Source organism: Perca flavescens, chromosome 12 (genome assembly GCF_004354835.1).
Source record: "Perca flavescens isolate YP-PL-M2 chromosome 12, PFLA_1.0, whole genome shotgun sequence".
NCBI classification, from domain to species: Eukaryota; Metazoa; Chordata; class Actinopteri; order Perciformes; family Percidae; genus Perca; species Perca flavescens.
The window spans coordinates 12,187,948-12,203,146 of NC_041342.1; the positions used below are offsets into that span (position 1 = coordinate 12,187,948).

Sequence of the window (15,199 nt, forward strand, 5' to 3'; positions counted from 1 at the left end):
GGAATCGGACTCCAAACTCCCATACCAAAGGTAAGCGTACTAATCACTCACCTAGCAAATCTTTCAGGACATTAAGCAACTGTTTACCACTTGGTTTCTTCAAGCCTCGGTTGCTAGGTAACCATACTGTATACAATTAAATAGGTACTAACTAACAAACCAACGGTTGTATGCTTTCACTGAAGACAGAAAGCGCAACTGTAGTATCCATTTTCCGCTAGAAATTCAATTGTTATAAACTTTAGAGACAAAACTTTCCTAATATGCCAGTTTCTGCGGTCATGGAAGATGAACGTCCGCCATGATTTCGGTGCACGCGAGCAACGTTTTTTTGTTGTTACGTCACAGGGTGTAAATAGCTCAGCTGTGTGGCCGAGGCTAATCGTACCGGGGCTGCAAATAGACACTCCGAAATGATTATTGATCTTTTCACCAAACTCTCATCAAGAAGGAATACTTTGATATTTTGGGAAATATGCCTGTTGGTTTCTAGAGTTAGATGAGAATATCGATGCCACTCTCGTGCAGGAATTGATCTTCTCATCGAACTTGTGAGAAAAAAGCAATAGGCGAAAGTGTACTTCCCAGGGGTGGGTCTGGGGGGGCATGATTGGCACTTGTTGTCGTAAGAAATAAATTGTGTATTGCACTTTATTTCTGTTCTGTTTCCTACTATCTGAAAACCCAGCAAGGTTTTTCACTGTTGGAGAAAAACCCCACTTAAAAAATCCTGGAATCGCCCCTAGTACTTCCCAAAAGGGTTCTTCAGTACAGTTTATTCTATCAGTTTCTATGGTGTCTTGACAAACAGACTCAGCAAGTCCAGTTAGTTTTTTTTTTTTACAGCAGTTAGTAATCTGGATTTCCTGTCTGGAAATAAAGACAGATCAAGGCTGGAATCTATCATAGCAATCTACCACTCAACAGCCCTGATATGAAAAGTCTGTGTATTCAATAAAATGCATATTTTCTCGCTGCATTTAGCCTGAGGATTAAGTCTAATAGTGTTTGCAGTCGTACATGGGCAGAATTTGTTTGCTCAGTGTATAGGGGTAGGCCTAACCCAAAAATACTGTAAACCAGGGTAGATTTCCAGCAACATAAAGAACTGATAGCAAACACAGATGCTGTGGTCAAAGACAGTCTATACGTATTTACCATTTCCAAATTAGGATATGAGTACATTCTGTACTTTTCTGCTTCCTGCCAGCTGGGACACTCATTCAGTCCGTGGACAGTGAAAGTGCAGCAGAGTCTGGAGAAGTATGTGGGTCTTCCATCAGCAGGAGTAAAAGTATCTCATGGCAAACAAATACTGAGCCAGTCAAGCAGAAGCAATAACACAACACACTTATCTGTATCGTGTAACATGTCTGTGCACGTGTGAGCTGCAGCGTAAGGAATGTAAAGGGAGACGACTATGTGTGTGTATGTGTTGTCTTATAACTGCTTTGTGCTTCCGCTTGCAAACTTTACAGGATGTTACAAAAGCTAAGCCCATGCCGATATTTTAGGCGTCATTAAAAATCAGAAGTCAAACATTTTGTGCAAGAACCAAAGAAGTTTCTCGATACTGATGCATCGTCTCGAGAGGACAGCATGCTGGAGTCCTCCCAGGAACTCTCTCATATCCTCTCAGCCTGCTCTCCCTCCCCGCCTGTTTGCTGCTCTGACCCAAACCATAGTTGAAATCAATCACACCTCGTCTCTCGGGGCCGCTGGAAGCTGAAATAGAAACTGAAGGTTTTCATTCGCTTCGGTGCCATGTCACATTCAGTATGCAGGTCCTGGAGCAACGACTGCAGAACAGTTACCAAAGGGGCCCCAGTGGTAAAATGGCCAGGGGGTTCAAGGCTGAACAAATACTAACAATATGCTCTCGCTTTGCACCACTGGGAGGCAGTAGTGCGTTTTACCTGGCTGGCTGATGTTCTCAACATACTGTAGAATGGGAATTGGTTTGAGGCAAACGTTTTCCATATGTACACTGATTCAAATTGTCGTTTGGCTCTAAATACAATGTGATTCCCTTTAAGCTTGTGATAACCACCATCAGGAATAGCAACGGTCACTTTATAAAAGACTTAAAAAATACACTTTTTCACTTTCATTTTTATATTTTTCCTTTATATTGCACATTTCCAATTTCTTTAGTTTTCTATACTGTTTGGTTTTGCCCATAGGGTTTTAATATTAAAGGACAGCGCATCCGGTTCGGTGAAGTGCTGCAAATGCGGAAGTGCCTTAAACCTGCATTCTATCTAAGTTCCAGCAGGGGGCGACACGTGTGGTTGCAAAAGGAGGTCGGTTTCTGTAGAAGTGTATGAGAAAGGGACGCACTTCTCACTTGATTTATTACCTCAGTAAACATTTTCATCATGAGTTTATGGTCTTAATCACATGGTGTTAATTTTTTTAAATTATGGTCTCGTTGATTTTAAAATCGGCGATAAAGCATAGCGTTTTAGGGCGTGGCTATGATGCGATTGCTAGTGAAAGTGTGTAACGTAGAGTGTAAGCAGCTCCTCACTCCTCCCTCTCGTCTAAAATCGTCACATCCGCGACCAGGATGGCTGCCCCCGTAACGGCAAACTCGACGACTCACAGCAGATCTCCACAAACCAATGGGTGACGTCACACTTGCTCTGTCCACTAATTTACAGTCTATGGTTGTGCCTCTCTTTTGCACTATTTAGAATTGACATATATCGTATCGTATGTATTTTGTACTTATTGCACCGTGGGTCGGAGGGGAAACGTATTTACGACTCCTCTGTATGTCAGGCCCATATTTTGAGAGAATTGACAATACATTTGACTTGACTTGACTTAAATGGAAATACTAAAAATGTATTCTGCAAAATCCCTAAATCCCTAAAATAGCAGGGGGACAGGCACAGGTGTAACTAATAATCGATTATGGCTGCATTCCATGCTGACTCACTGGGTGGCTTACTGGGACACTTAACGGAACAGAGCCATCGTTAATCAGTTACACCTGTGCTTTTCATGATAAGAAAGTCAAAACGCCTGCCTATAAATCCGGCCTCGAGAAAAAAAATCTAACACGCTTCACATTCATGACCGCACCCCCACCAAAAACCCATAAATATTTTATTGCCTCTTTCTTCTCAGTTATGGTTATGACACGTCTAGAAAGCAGCATCCGCTCGTGTCCCTCCCTGAAGCTCTTCTATTTTAACTTGTCCAGTCCATCCGGACTGATTTTTCTACTCTATCACAAGGCAGTCATGAGCTCCATTTACTAGCCCCGAAAACCTCAATGGCCGTGCACCCAACTAAAAAGGCATGAATGTCTCATGATATCAGAAATAGAGGAACATGGGCCAGGTGACTATTGGCTGACTCCAAGAGAAGTGAGGCGGGCAGGTGACACATCCCAAGACATGCTTTATGTGTGATAATGAGTTATAATATTAAGCACCGCTTGGATATTCATATGGTAAGGTCTCTAAGTGAACAGGAGCATGCAAGGTAAAAGTGTATAGGTTTTTTTTCCCCCACAGAATTTCCTCTTCAAAATTGGAATATATTCAGATATGTATTTCTGACAAATAAAAGCGGAAAAATATAAAACCCCCAAATCTCATCAAATAGTCCCAAATGGAAAAGATCACAGATCACAGTCTATCCATGGGAACCAGAGGTTTACAGTTCTAACAGGCTCCGACATTTTTTCTTTTTTTTCTGATTCCTCCCTCTTTCCATCCCCTTAACATGACTAAGGCTGGGGCCTGCACTGGGATTTACAGATGTTCTGTGTTTGGAATCTGGGTAAAAGTTCACCATGCCGGCTAGAGATGGGAGCGGCAATTTGTGGAAATTGAACAAGCAGCTGTGGGGAGGTGTGGATCCAGTGATGATCGGTAACATATGACTGTATGGCTTGAGAGTTCGAATGAGAGGATACGGAGGAAACAGATTCCTGCAAGACGCACACATTGAATGTAAAAAATTATTGTAGACATTACACAAAATAAAATGTTTCTTGAATCTATTTGTTTAGTCTGTGCTCAAGTAAATATATTGTCTACTGACTGTCAGTTGATTCCTTGCTGGATGAAATCCAGTGGTGGAAAGTAACTAACTACATTTACTTGAATACTACTTAAGTTCTATTTTGAGGTATGACTTATTTCCATTTGATGATACTTCATACTTCAACTCCACGACATTTGAAAGAAAATACTTTTCAGGCCTTTCCACGTCTTCTGCATTTACGCTCTAGGAGTCTCTGAACCGTCATTGCAGACAGGGAATGACTGTAACGGCACTTTGTACTCATATATAGTATAGTTGTGACATGACAACCGTACCGAGGTTCTGACGGCTCATTTAAAGCATAGACAGTATACAACATGGATGTAGTCTCCGTGATGTCAACCAATAGGTTTTTGAAGAGCCAAAATGAAGCTTAAAGTGGGCGGCTCCTGATGGCTCCGGTCGTTGCCATTTTGGCAGTGCCTGACGTCGGCTAATTGAAAAATAGGCAAAAAGGTGGAGCGTGGAAGGAGCTGAGGCGGGAATTAAGCCTACAGTCTACGCTCGCCTCATGTGCCAACAGCCCAACTGTCATTCAAAGAGGAACGCCCCTTATTATGCACAACTTTAACACTTAATATAATTAGTTGTCTTGAACGGTGAACTTAGCTTTACAGACCAAAACCAGTTTTTGTACCAGACTGTAAACATGTTTAATTATGCTGTTATTTTAGATTGACTCCTCTTTTGGAGCCAGTCTCAAGTGGCCACTCCACTCACCGTTTTTGGCACTTCCGCGGTGGCTTCATTTTTCAGCAACAGAGGTTGCCACTTGGTTTATTAAAGGCACAGTTTCTGAATACAGGCTGTGTGAATTAAGCGTGTTGATACGTTGGCAGTATTTATATAGCCCCTCAACCCTTATTTATAATCAAAAAGACATGGAAATCTCATTTTTTACAATATGGGACCTTTAAGTAACAATTTCAATGCAGGACTTTTGCTTGTAATGGAGTTTTTTTACACTGTGATGTAATTAAAAGATCTGAATACTTCTTCCACCACTGACACAACAAGGGTTGGAAACACTGACATCATGACTTTATAAGGTGATGGTGTACCAAGCATGAGTCATCCCACGATTACATTAAGATTACAACATCAAGCAAAACTGGATTTCTCCCAGACAGTGTTGACAGCCAACTGCAACGCACGAAATCTGGATCACAACTTTCCTGATCAATTCAGGCCATTTTATAAACCTACATCGTACTTCTTCAGGCTTCTGAACAACCAGCTCCTGACAACACAGCTGTAATTCAGCTCAACCCCCACAGATAAAAAAGATGAATTCTCCATTTGCCTGATATGATGCAGACATCCGCACAGAAAGCTAAAAACAAAGGCCTGCAGTTCTTCTTTCAACACTACTGTACACCACGTTCACATATGTGCCGAGTTCTGTAATGTCCCAGAAGAACAAGGCATTCTTGTACATGTTCTTTACATTTACAACCATGATCGCGTACCAGACGGGCATCGAATTGAACTGTTAACTGTATTTCTTTAAAAAAAAACGGGCGTCTTTCTGAGAGGGCATGTCCCTGCTTGTACCTGCTTCAGACAAATACCTTTCAACCACTTAGCCTGTACCACCTTAGTACTGTAAATCAGAGGCTATGAATCATCACTGCAGTTGATAGACAAGTCAGTTTGAAAAAACAAAACGCAAATCCGTCTGCATTGACCTAGGTGCTCCCTACTAAAAAGGAAAGATTGAAAGAGAGGAACCTATTTTTAACTAGAACACAGCAGGACTTTGAGGGAAATAATGCATGTTTTGTTTGTTACATTCCAGACCAGATTCCACATGAGTGGGAGCCCTGTAATCCCCATGCACTGAGTTTCCCCTCTCAGCACCGTCAGCAATCGCACAGTTACCTTTCACCTACTTAGTCTCGGCCGCTGACGGGAGAGGGTTAAACCAGCTTCTTCTGGTCTGCTCTGGATCTTGCGAGGCCTACAATCTGTCCAGCGGAGGTTGTAAAAAAAAGAAAAGAAAAAAAGAATCACAGCCCTGCAATGTGAGCATCCTCTGTGCTGTGAACTTTCCCCTACTTCTCACAGTCCTGACAGCTTCCCAGTGGCATACTGTATCTCTGGCGAGGAACACCTCAGACCAAACTGTACGGATGTTCCTATACACAGAGTCACTGACTTCATTCATCCTTAACCTTATACCCAAATGATAAAGAAATCCAGATATATTGTTTCTACAATAGCTGTTAAAAAATGTGTTGTTGGTTTTTTTACATTATAATCTCATTTTATCTATATCAGTCTAAAAACAGTACAATTTGTATTGTGAAGGCTTACGTAATCAGGCTAAGTAAGAGAAAATAAGGAATAAGGAAATGATTCCTTTCCATGACAGCTATATAATTTATGTTGGCATTTAATACTGTGAAAAAAATTGACTAGTATTTCTTTCCTGATGTGCAGATTAGGGCTGCAACCAACGGTTATTTTCATTGTCCAATAATCTGTCGGTTATTTTCTTTCTCGCTTAATGGGTTAGTTGTTTGGTCTATATAAAAGGTCAGAAAATGGTGAAAAATGTGGATCGGTGTTTCCCAAAAAGCCCGAGACGACGTCCTCAAATGTCTTGTTTAGTCCACAACTCAAAGATATCCAGTTTACTGTCACAGAGGAGTGAAGAAACTAGAACATATTCACATTTAAGAAACAGGAATCTGAGAATTTCTATCTTTTTTAAATTAAATATGATTCAAACCGATGAATCGATTATCAAAATAGTTGCCGATCAATTTAATAGTTGACAACTAATCGATTAATCATCGCAGCTCTAGTGCAGATCAATGTGTGTTCCCTAACTTTGCCTGAATTCTTTCTCAGTCGTGTGAGTTAAATATCTCAGATTGAATGTGCAGTTTCCTTGACAATACAGATTTGAATCACACCAACAAACAAAGAAACAGCTTATCTACCTAATTCCACGGACTGAATGGCAAATTAAGTGATGTTACAGGAAGTGGAATAAATAGAAATCCTCACTTCATGGCTGTGTAAATGAATGACATAAAGAAGCTGGCTCAGATTAGTCAGCTCTATAAAGGGCTGCCAATGAAAGGCATCTTTCATTGGCATCAGTGTGTGTGGTGCACACTTATAGCACAGCTCATCATGGCATTTCCCACTTTCACTATCGTAATTATGTGAACACAAATGGCCCATTAAATAAGGTTGGAAGACTTGTATTGTGATATGTTATTATTTGTAACTCTCCGAACAGGCACACTGTCTATTTTATGAGTTTAATGGGGGTTCTAATATCACTATCAACCGATTTCAGTTCCTGTGCTGATGAAAAGATCACCTCAAATATTCTCAACCACTACAAATATTCCACTTAGTGTTAATAGGGTTAGGGTAAAAAGGATTACACTTGTTTCACTGCAGGGGATAACAGCTCCAGTAGATAATGGAATCGCTGTCAGTCACAGTGCAGAGATGAAAGCCAATCTTTTCGTTGTATTATGTTCCTCCTCCGCCTCTCACATGAATAGTTAACAGAGAGGTGGAGGAGGGACAGAAACTTGAGAGTAACTGCCCCCCTCCCTCTCCTCGGCTGGCCAATGGCAGGCAGCTTACAGTTTAGAATTGAGGGCTGTGAAACTATAAAACAGTAGTGCTCTGACTGCTCAGCCAGGAGCCTGAGCTCTCAAAAATCAACTACAGGACAAGGACAACTTACACTTCTGCAACCGGAAAATATACACCATTCAAAGAAAGATTCAAACAGTTAAGGATGACAGCAATGAAGACAACGCTTGCAACTGTGACTCTGTGCCTGGTGGTGCTCACGGCCACAGGTTTCCCTTTGGAGAAGAAAGGGGGCTCATCCTCGGGCGGCGCCGGCAAGGAGAAGCGTGTACAGTACGCAGGGTGGGATGATGTGAATGTCATCGCTCATGGCCTGCTGCAGCTGGGCCAGGGGCTGAAGGAGCACGTGGACAAAACCAAAGTCCAGGTGAGGGACATTTCCACCAAGCTGAAGGTCTTCAACCGCACAGTGGCCGAGCTGGGGAAGGAAAGCCAGAAGCTGCGAGTGGAGGGGGAGGCCCTGAAGGCTCGAGCCCACGGACTGGAGGACAGAGAGGGGCAGCTGCTCAACGTCACGGCCGAGCTGAGGGAGAAGGCGGAGGAGATGCAGCAGGAGAGGAGGACGATGAGCGAGAGGATGAGCCTGCTGGAGCAGAGGGTGGACAGCATTCTGCAGGGGGACGCCAGCGCCGGTGCCGGTGCCGGTGCCAAGAACAATAGTGATGCTCGCAACATCCAGGTGAGAATGCGCAAGGTTCTGAGTTTGGTCTTTGATGATGATCATTTGTTTGGGAAGGCAGAAACATGTAAAAAAAAAAATTTAGTGGGAGTGACGTTAGCTAGTTTGGGAGGAAAGTGAGGCTAAATGAGGCTTTCAACTGTATGCAAAACATAATTCCTAGTCATTACCCCCAGTGGCATATCTCTGCCGAGGAACACCTCAGACCAAACTGTACGGATGTTCCACTCCTGACATGATCCACAGACTCACTGACTTCATTCATTCTTAACCTTATCCCCAAATGATAATTCCAGAGATATCATTTCTACAGTAGCGTTAACAAAACGTTTTTTTTTTTTTACATTATGATCTCATCTCAACTTCAAGATATTACCAATTAAAAAGCCCAACAAAGTACAACATGTTGCACAGCAGCAGATGGTTAAATAAGTCATGATAGTGGATGTACAGTATTGCATGGACCATTGGCTTTCATGGTGGGGCTTTTTCCCTTGAGCTCAAAGGCACTAAATCAAAATGCACAAAGGGCAAGCAGTGGGTGGTTGGGGGGTGGGGTGGGTGGGGGTAGAGGCATGGAGAAAGAGCGTGCAGTACGTGCAGGGAAATACTAATGGCTGCCAGACAAAGGGATCTGCACGCATCAGCTGCAAGAATGTGTGAATAATTCTCCACAGCTGGGGACATTTCATAACCTGTGGAGTGTTTGGCCATATGACACACACACACACACACACACACACACACACACACACACACAGCGGAAGGGGGGCTTATGGGAGTTGCAGGTCTTCAGTACGTGAGCCTGAACGGCTTTTTACAGTGGGATGGAAATCCCGCGCTGTGAGCGAGTTACACAACCACACCACAGCCTGTAGGAAAAGGACACACGCTCGTCATTGAGAGTTGAAAATGTTATATAGTGTCTATGTCGCGGGGGTTTCAAATGAAACTCTACAATGGCCCGATTGTTGGGTTCATTCCTAGTTGTATATACAGCCTTTGGTTCATGCTGGTGCTTCTCTGGCGATGTCTTCTGAAGTTCTAAAGCACCACCTTTTACGCACAGGCACTGTTGCGCAGAATAAAAGTTAATCAAAAGCCGAAACAAAAATTAAATGTGTGTTATATATTGTGTTTCAGCTGATGATGGAGGCTCAAAGCAAACGCGTTGACGACCTGATGGAGCGGATCAGACTCCAGCAGGAGAAGCTTGACAAGCAGAACGTGCGCATCAGGACCCTGCAGACTCAGGTGAGGACGCGTTTTACAGTTTCGCAAACACTCGTTCCACATCAGAGGACTTGTTGTGAAGAATTTGATCACGTTGTCATATTGTCTGCACTCTCATCAATCATGGTCCGTACCCCCTTTTTTTCAGGTCCAACAGTCTCGACAGAGAGCGCCCCCGCGGAGCAGCAACACTGACGTGCAAAGTGGCCTTTCCGAGCAAAGCGACTCACCAGTCGGTAAGTAAAGGCAGAAAGCGCCAGAAATCCCCTCCCGACACTGTCTTAAGTCGACTGGACAAAATCTGACGCCAAATGTAGCAGGCCATCTGCTTAGCAAGGCTCTAAAGAAGCTTAAATCACTAGCAATTAAAATCAAGGACTCTAATCAATTTGGGCACGCTACTCTCTCAGTGTGACGCCAAACATATCAACTGGTGGACTTTTTGCCCAAGCTGTGCTCTTTAGTCTGTAAACTCCTAATGGCATTGTTCAACTAATACAGTGCAACATGAACACAATTAAAAGGAAGTTATTTAAAACTATAACTTAGCCATCCTACTTTTCAGATCTATGAACTAGAATACATTTTATATTATATTTTTAGTTTATAGCCTTATTTGGAACGTATTTCAATCATCAGGATACAAAGTACTCAGCCTGTACTGGTGGAGAGAAAAAGGGGAAATTAACATTGTCAGAATGAGGCTCAGTTTATTCAGTGACCCTCATACTGTGGCTCACTGTTGTAATTCGCAATTGTAAAGGCAGTAAATGATGCCCTCGGTGAGCAGCCACGCCAAGCAGCTGTTGCTCCCTGAGCTGAACTGTGATTGGAGCAGCAGTTCTAATGGATGCTTTCATCCAGACTGCACTCGACTGTATATACAGCAACTCCACACCAACACTTTGAGCTTTCTTACCCACCACACTTTGGTCCTACTTAAGGACTGTTTAGCCTTCAAAGAGGACGAAAGGGATGATTGGAAGAAATGCTTGTATAAAAAATGCCTATTCTAATGCACATTCCAATGGTAGATTTGAATTAAGATAGATTCAAATAAATTGGAATACATTTAAAGGCCAACCTCTGTGTCTGACGGCCATAGATGAGAAGTAGGTGAAAGGTGAACATGGCTGAGGTAACAGTCAGCCAGTACATATTACAATAACGCCTCCGAGCTGTGACATCAGTAGGATTTTAGGAATCAGGAAAGAAGAAAGAAGTTTCTCTGGCAAGGTTTCAACTGGGGGAAAGTTCGCTGGTCTCCGAGAGAGTTCAGTCAGGTTTACGCAGCTCAACAGGATTACTCACACTGTTCGTTTCTGTAGTGTGTTTGTGTGTGGGGGGATAGATGAGGAGAACCTGGAAGTGAGGAGGGAAGGCTTTGTACAAATCTAGCATGCAATGTTCACAGTTACAGATATCCCCCACTGTTTTGAAGACACTCGCCTCCTCCCCCCTTTTTAAGATGTCCCACCTTTCTGTGTAAAACAAACCTGTACGTCCCTCAAGAATGAGCAACCTTTCCCCTAGATCTGTCAGGGAGTCAGACATCCCTCCTCCTCCTCTTCAGTCATCTTCTCCTCTCCTCCCCCCATCCCTACACACAAACCCCCCAACCTCCATCCTCTCTCTTTCTCCCATTGTAATGAATAAGAAGTGTGCCAAAGTTCAGGAGAACCCCTTAAGCCCGTGGCCCGACCACAGCCACAACTGACCACCGAGAGTTCATGTCTTTTAGGGGAAAGGTTATCGCACACAAACGAGGTTTTGTGTTCCCGCGGTCAGCTGGCGTGCTCAAACAATATGACAATATTTTTTTTTGTCGTTTAAAGATATTAAATAGCATCACGTGATGATGTCATCCATGATAAAAACAAGGATTACTGGAGAAGTGCTATTGGTTGCATCATGCATCATTAGGCACATGACAGCTCCGATTGGTTCCTGGGTCCCCTGCTTTATGTTACTGCCTTCTCCGATTTCTTTTTGCAGCAACAGCCCATATCCCCCCTCCTTACCACGCGCTGATCACTCCCCATGCATGCACCAGCCATGCACTCCTGCATTACCGACTGGCTGCTGTGCACGTGAAGGAGTTGTGACAGACCAGAGGGGAGGTGGGGGGGGGGGGAATCAATGACAGGGGGAAGGGGGTTGAGGAATGTAAAGGGTAGTGGTGTGTGCAAGCTCAATAGGCTGGAAAGCCAAAGCAGCCGTAAAAAGGGAAGGCTGCTTGAGAACTGGGAGAAAGGTCATATTTATAACCGAGACACAGGTTCTCACTCTCTTTCTCTCTCTGTTGTTGGGGCTAGGTCAAAGGCTTTTATCGGGTACACATTTATATCTCCAGACTTACTGATAGGCTCACTCGGAACGATAGTCGTATCTGCAGAAACTCGACGCTCGCAGTGCAGAGAAACATGTCACTGAGAGGTTCCCTAAGCAAAATGTCCTACTTATCAATTCTGGGTTGAGTAAACAAGTTTAGATTTCAGTTGGAATTTGGCAAGCTGCCCAGCGAACCTTCCGCCTCAATTTTACAAAGAACATGTTTTACCTCCATCACAATAACAGAGTTAAAGGGAGTAAAGAAAAAGAAAAACGCAAATGTGTCATGCATAATAAATAGCATAGAACAGCGGTGTAGATGAAAAGTGATCACACTGTTTGGATTGCAGTGATACTGTACAGAGCTGGTTGTCTTAACATTTGGAATTTCTTTTTTTTTTTCTAGAAATGGCAACAGACTGTCATGAGCTGTTCCTGAGAGGAGAGACAACAAGTGGGGTCTACACCATACAGCCCATGAATGCAGAGCCCTTTAAAGTCTTCTGTGAGATGACTGCTGGTAAGCGGAGAGAAAATTTCCCCCATTTTGCCCTTTGTGTCTTTTGATAACTACTAGACAATCAGTCACCGACTTCAAACTGTTCAAAAGTCTCCAAACTGGTTGATGCAACTTTTCCTGATCAATCTGTTTCTGTCTTTTTGTCCAGATGGCGGATGGACAGTGATCCAAAGGCGCCAAGATGGCTCAGTCGACTTTGACCAGCTATGGCAGGCCTACGAGAAAGGCTTTGGCGCCCTAGATGGTAAATGCTCTTTTGACTTTGATCGCACTCTCACTGACTGGACAGGTGCTAGCCTGCCTGGCCAGGGCCAGATTAGTTCACACAGCATTACTGTCCTTTATAACCACTGCATTAGAGGGCAGAATCTGTCCCCCAAAAGCATCTTATCGCTGATACGCTTACAATGGATCAAAGGCAAACAGAAGTCAAGACAGCAGCAGATGTCAGTGTCAGTTTTTTCACCTTTCCTCTTTTGCTTTTTCGTCTCTAGGAGAGTTCTGGTTGGGTCTAGAAAAGATCCACTCCATTGCTAAAGATGGTGGCTACATCCTCGACATCAAGCTCTCTGACTGGAGTGACGACTCAGCGTCTATCCTCCTCCCCTTCCATCTGGGCGGAGAGGAAACCAAGTACTCGCTTAAGATTCAGAAGGCCGACACGCTCAGCCTCTTGGAGAGTTCCCTGGGGACTGACGCCACCTCCGGCCTGCCTTTTTCCACCCGTGACCAAGACAACGACCAGAAAAACGACACCAACTGTGCCAGTCACCTCTCTGGTAAGTTGTAATTGACAAACCCAACAATGAATGCCTTTTTTGTTGTTGTTTTTCAAGTTTCCAATATGGGATATGGCTCAAAGGCAGCACCTAACCTGATATTGTCCTTTGTCTTGCTAGGTGGCTGGTGGTTCAGTAACTGCGGTCACTCCAACCTAAACGGTAGATACTTCCAGACCCCCCCTCCCAAGCAGCGGCATCAGAGGAAGCAGAGCATTTTCTGGAAGACCTGGAGGGGCCGCTACTACCCTCTGAAGTCCAGCAGGATGATGATCGCCCCTGCTGCAATCCTAAAAAAGGCCTAAAGACTAGAAAGAGACAGAATGTAAAAGTCGAGACAAAGAGAATGGGGGAGAAAGACGTAGATTTTGGACTATTCTTTCTTTTCTTGGTGCATTAAATGGAGTCCCAGGTTTCCAATGCTCTGTTCTCGGAGAGACGAGACGAGCAGATTCCTTCCCTGCACCTAGAGCAACAGATGGAAAAAAAAGAGACCCAAAAAAACCCACCGTGCAGTGGAAAGTTTTTTCACGTGGTGTACCATTGCAATTGATTCCTTCTGTTGGCATGAAAGCGGGGGCCCCTAGTCAGGAGAACATCCCAGAGCGAGTCCAGGCCAGTCCACGGTGCTGTGAGCCATGAAGGATTTCCAACAAGTAGAGACGCATCACCAGACACGTGGTGTCAACTCTGGGCATGTGGGCTGTGGTTGAGTTTAAATGTGGTTTTGTAGCAAGTAATCAACACTGTCAGCTAAAAACAGATTAAGAACTGCTCCTATTTTGTAAAGGACGCATGTAGGATTGAAGTGCAGGCCAATTAAGAAGGCCTTTTAAACCCAGTGGTGCGGACCAAATAATGACTTAGTAAAAAACATCATAACATCATTTTCCACATGAGCATGATAATATTTGTGTTACTGCCTTATGGCAGGCATTAGGTCAAATTATAAATCACTGTAAACTAGGATTATAATGCAGAAACTGCGTTAAGACTGACGATACACTGAAAAAACCATTCGAGCCTTTTGTAGAATACATTTTCCGTCTGCAATTGTGAATCAAATTAGGCATATTCTTCACTGACTAAGTTTTCTGTGGGGATTTTGATGATGTTAAGTCATATTGACTTATTTTAAAACCAGAGGCGCGGTTTTGAACATAGCGTATGAAGGAATGTCGTCGGTCTTTTCAGAAATAGAACTGATTTGTTGTGACATTATCTGTTGTCCTCGAGACTCGAGAGTTTGTTGTTGTAGATATTTCCCTTCCTTATTTAAATGCTAAAGAATCAATCTATATGTTTCTGGTGCTGCCTGTTTGTGATTTATATTGTCTTTGTCATGTTTGCCAGATGTTAAATGGTTTTTAAGAGACTTTAAACCATTTTGGGGGCCATAGTGAGCCAATAAAATTGATTGAAACTAACATTGCCTTTTGTCTGTGTATTACTGTATGTGTCACTTTGAGAGTATCCACAAGTTTGCAACAAATAAAACGTAAGGTAGTATTCTGGCATAAAACAGTCAACTGACAACAGAACCTAAATAAAAATTCACAGAAGCAAATACCATAACTTGAATCCCGACAGGCTTGTTCTACATTATCCCTTACATAATATTTTGTCAGAGAAATGGAATAGGATACTAGTGGCTTTTTTTTTTTTTTAAGAATACATTTTGTCAATAGCTAATGCAAGCCCTCCCCTTAAATGGAAAAATTGGTTCTGCTGGTGGGAAAAAAAAAAAAAAAATCAAAAATTATTAGTTTGTGGTTTACTTGAGAGGACATTTCAAATTGTCCACAGATTGTTGCTTTCCATGTAAAACAATCCAGATTTGTCTGTGGTTTTCATTTGTCCAATCAATCAATGTCATTTTGACCTTATGTAACCAAACCTGTCTGGGTAGTAAGACTTTATTTGGAAACCACCTGCAGGCCCAAACACATACAGTAGAACTAATCCATTTCA

The 15,199-nt window shown here is 43.1% G+C and overlaps 1 protein-coding gene across 1 annotated transcript; it reads left to right on the top strand.

Moving 5' to 3' along the window:
* The first annotated feature begins 7,726 nt into the window (after positions 1-7,726).
* Positions 7,727-14,655, top strand: angptl4 (angiopoietin-like 4). The gene is made up of 7 exons (XM_028594266.1): positions 7,727-8,365; positions 9,509-9,619; positions 9,747-9,834; positions 12,336-12,449; positions 12,598-12,693; positions 12,944-13,228; positions 13,349-14,655. Exons 1-7 carry the CDS (start codon positions 7,832-7,834, stop codon positions 13,531-13,533), a joined length of 1,413 nt encoding a protein of 470 aa, XP_028450067.1. The 5' UTR covers positions 7,727-7,831; the 3' UTR covers positions 13,534-14,655.
* Positions 14,656-15,199: the final 544 nt, after the last annotated feature.

What these genes read in the sequence shown, in the direction of transcription:
- angptl4 (XM_028594266.1), top strand. Translation starts at nt 7,832, where the DNA reads ATGACAGCAATGAAGACAACGCTTGCAACTGTGACTCTGTGCCTGGTG. An exon ending in GTGATGCTCGCAACATCCAG is followed by an intron (nt 8,366 to 9,508) that starts GTGAGAATGCGC and finishes ATTGTGTTTCAG; the next exon opens with CTGATGATGGAGGCTCAAAG. An exon ending in CTTCTGTGAGATGACTGCTG is followed by an intron (nt 12,450 to 12,597) that starts GTAAGCGGAGAG and finishes CTTTTTGTCCAG; the next exon opens with ATGGCGGATGGACAGTGATC.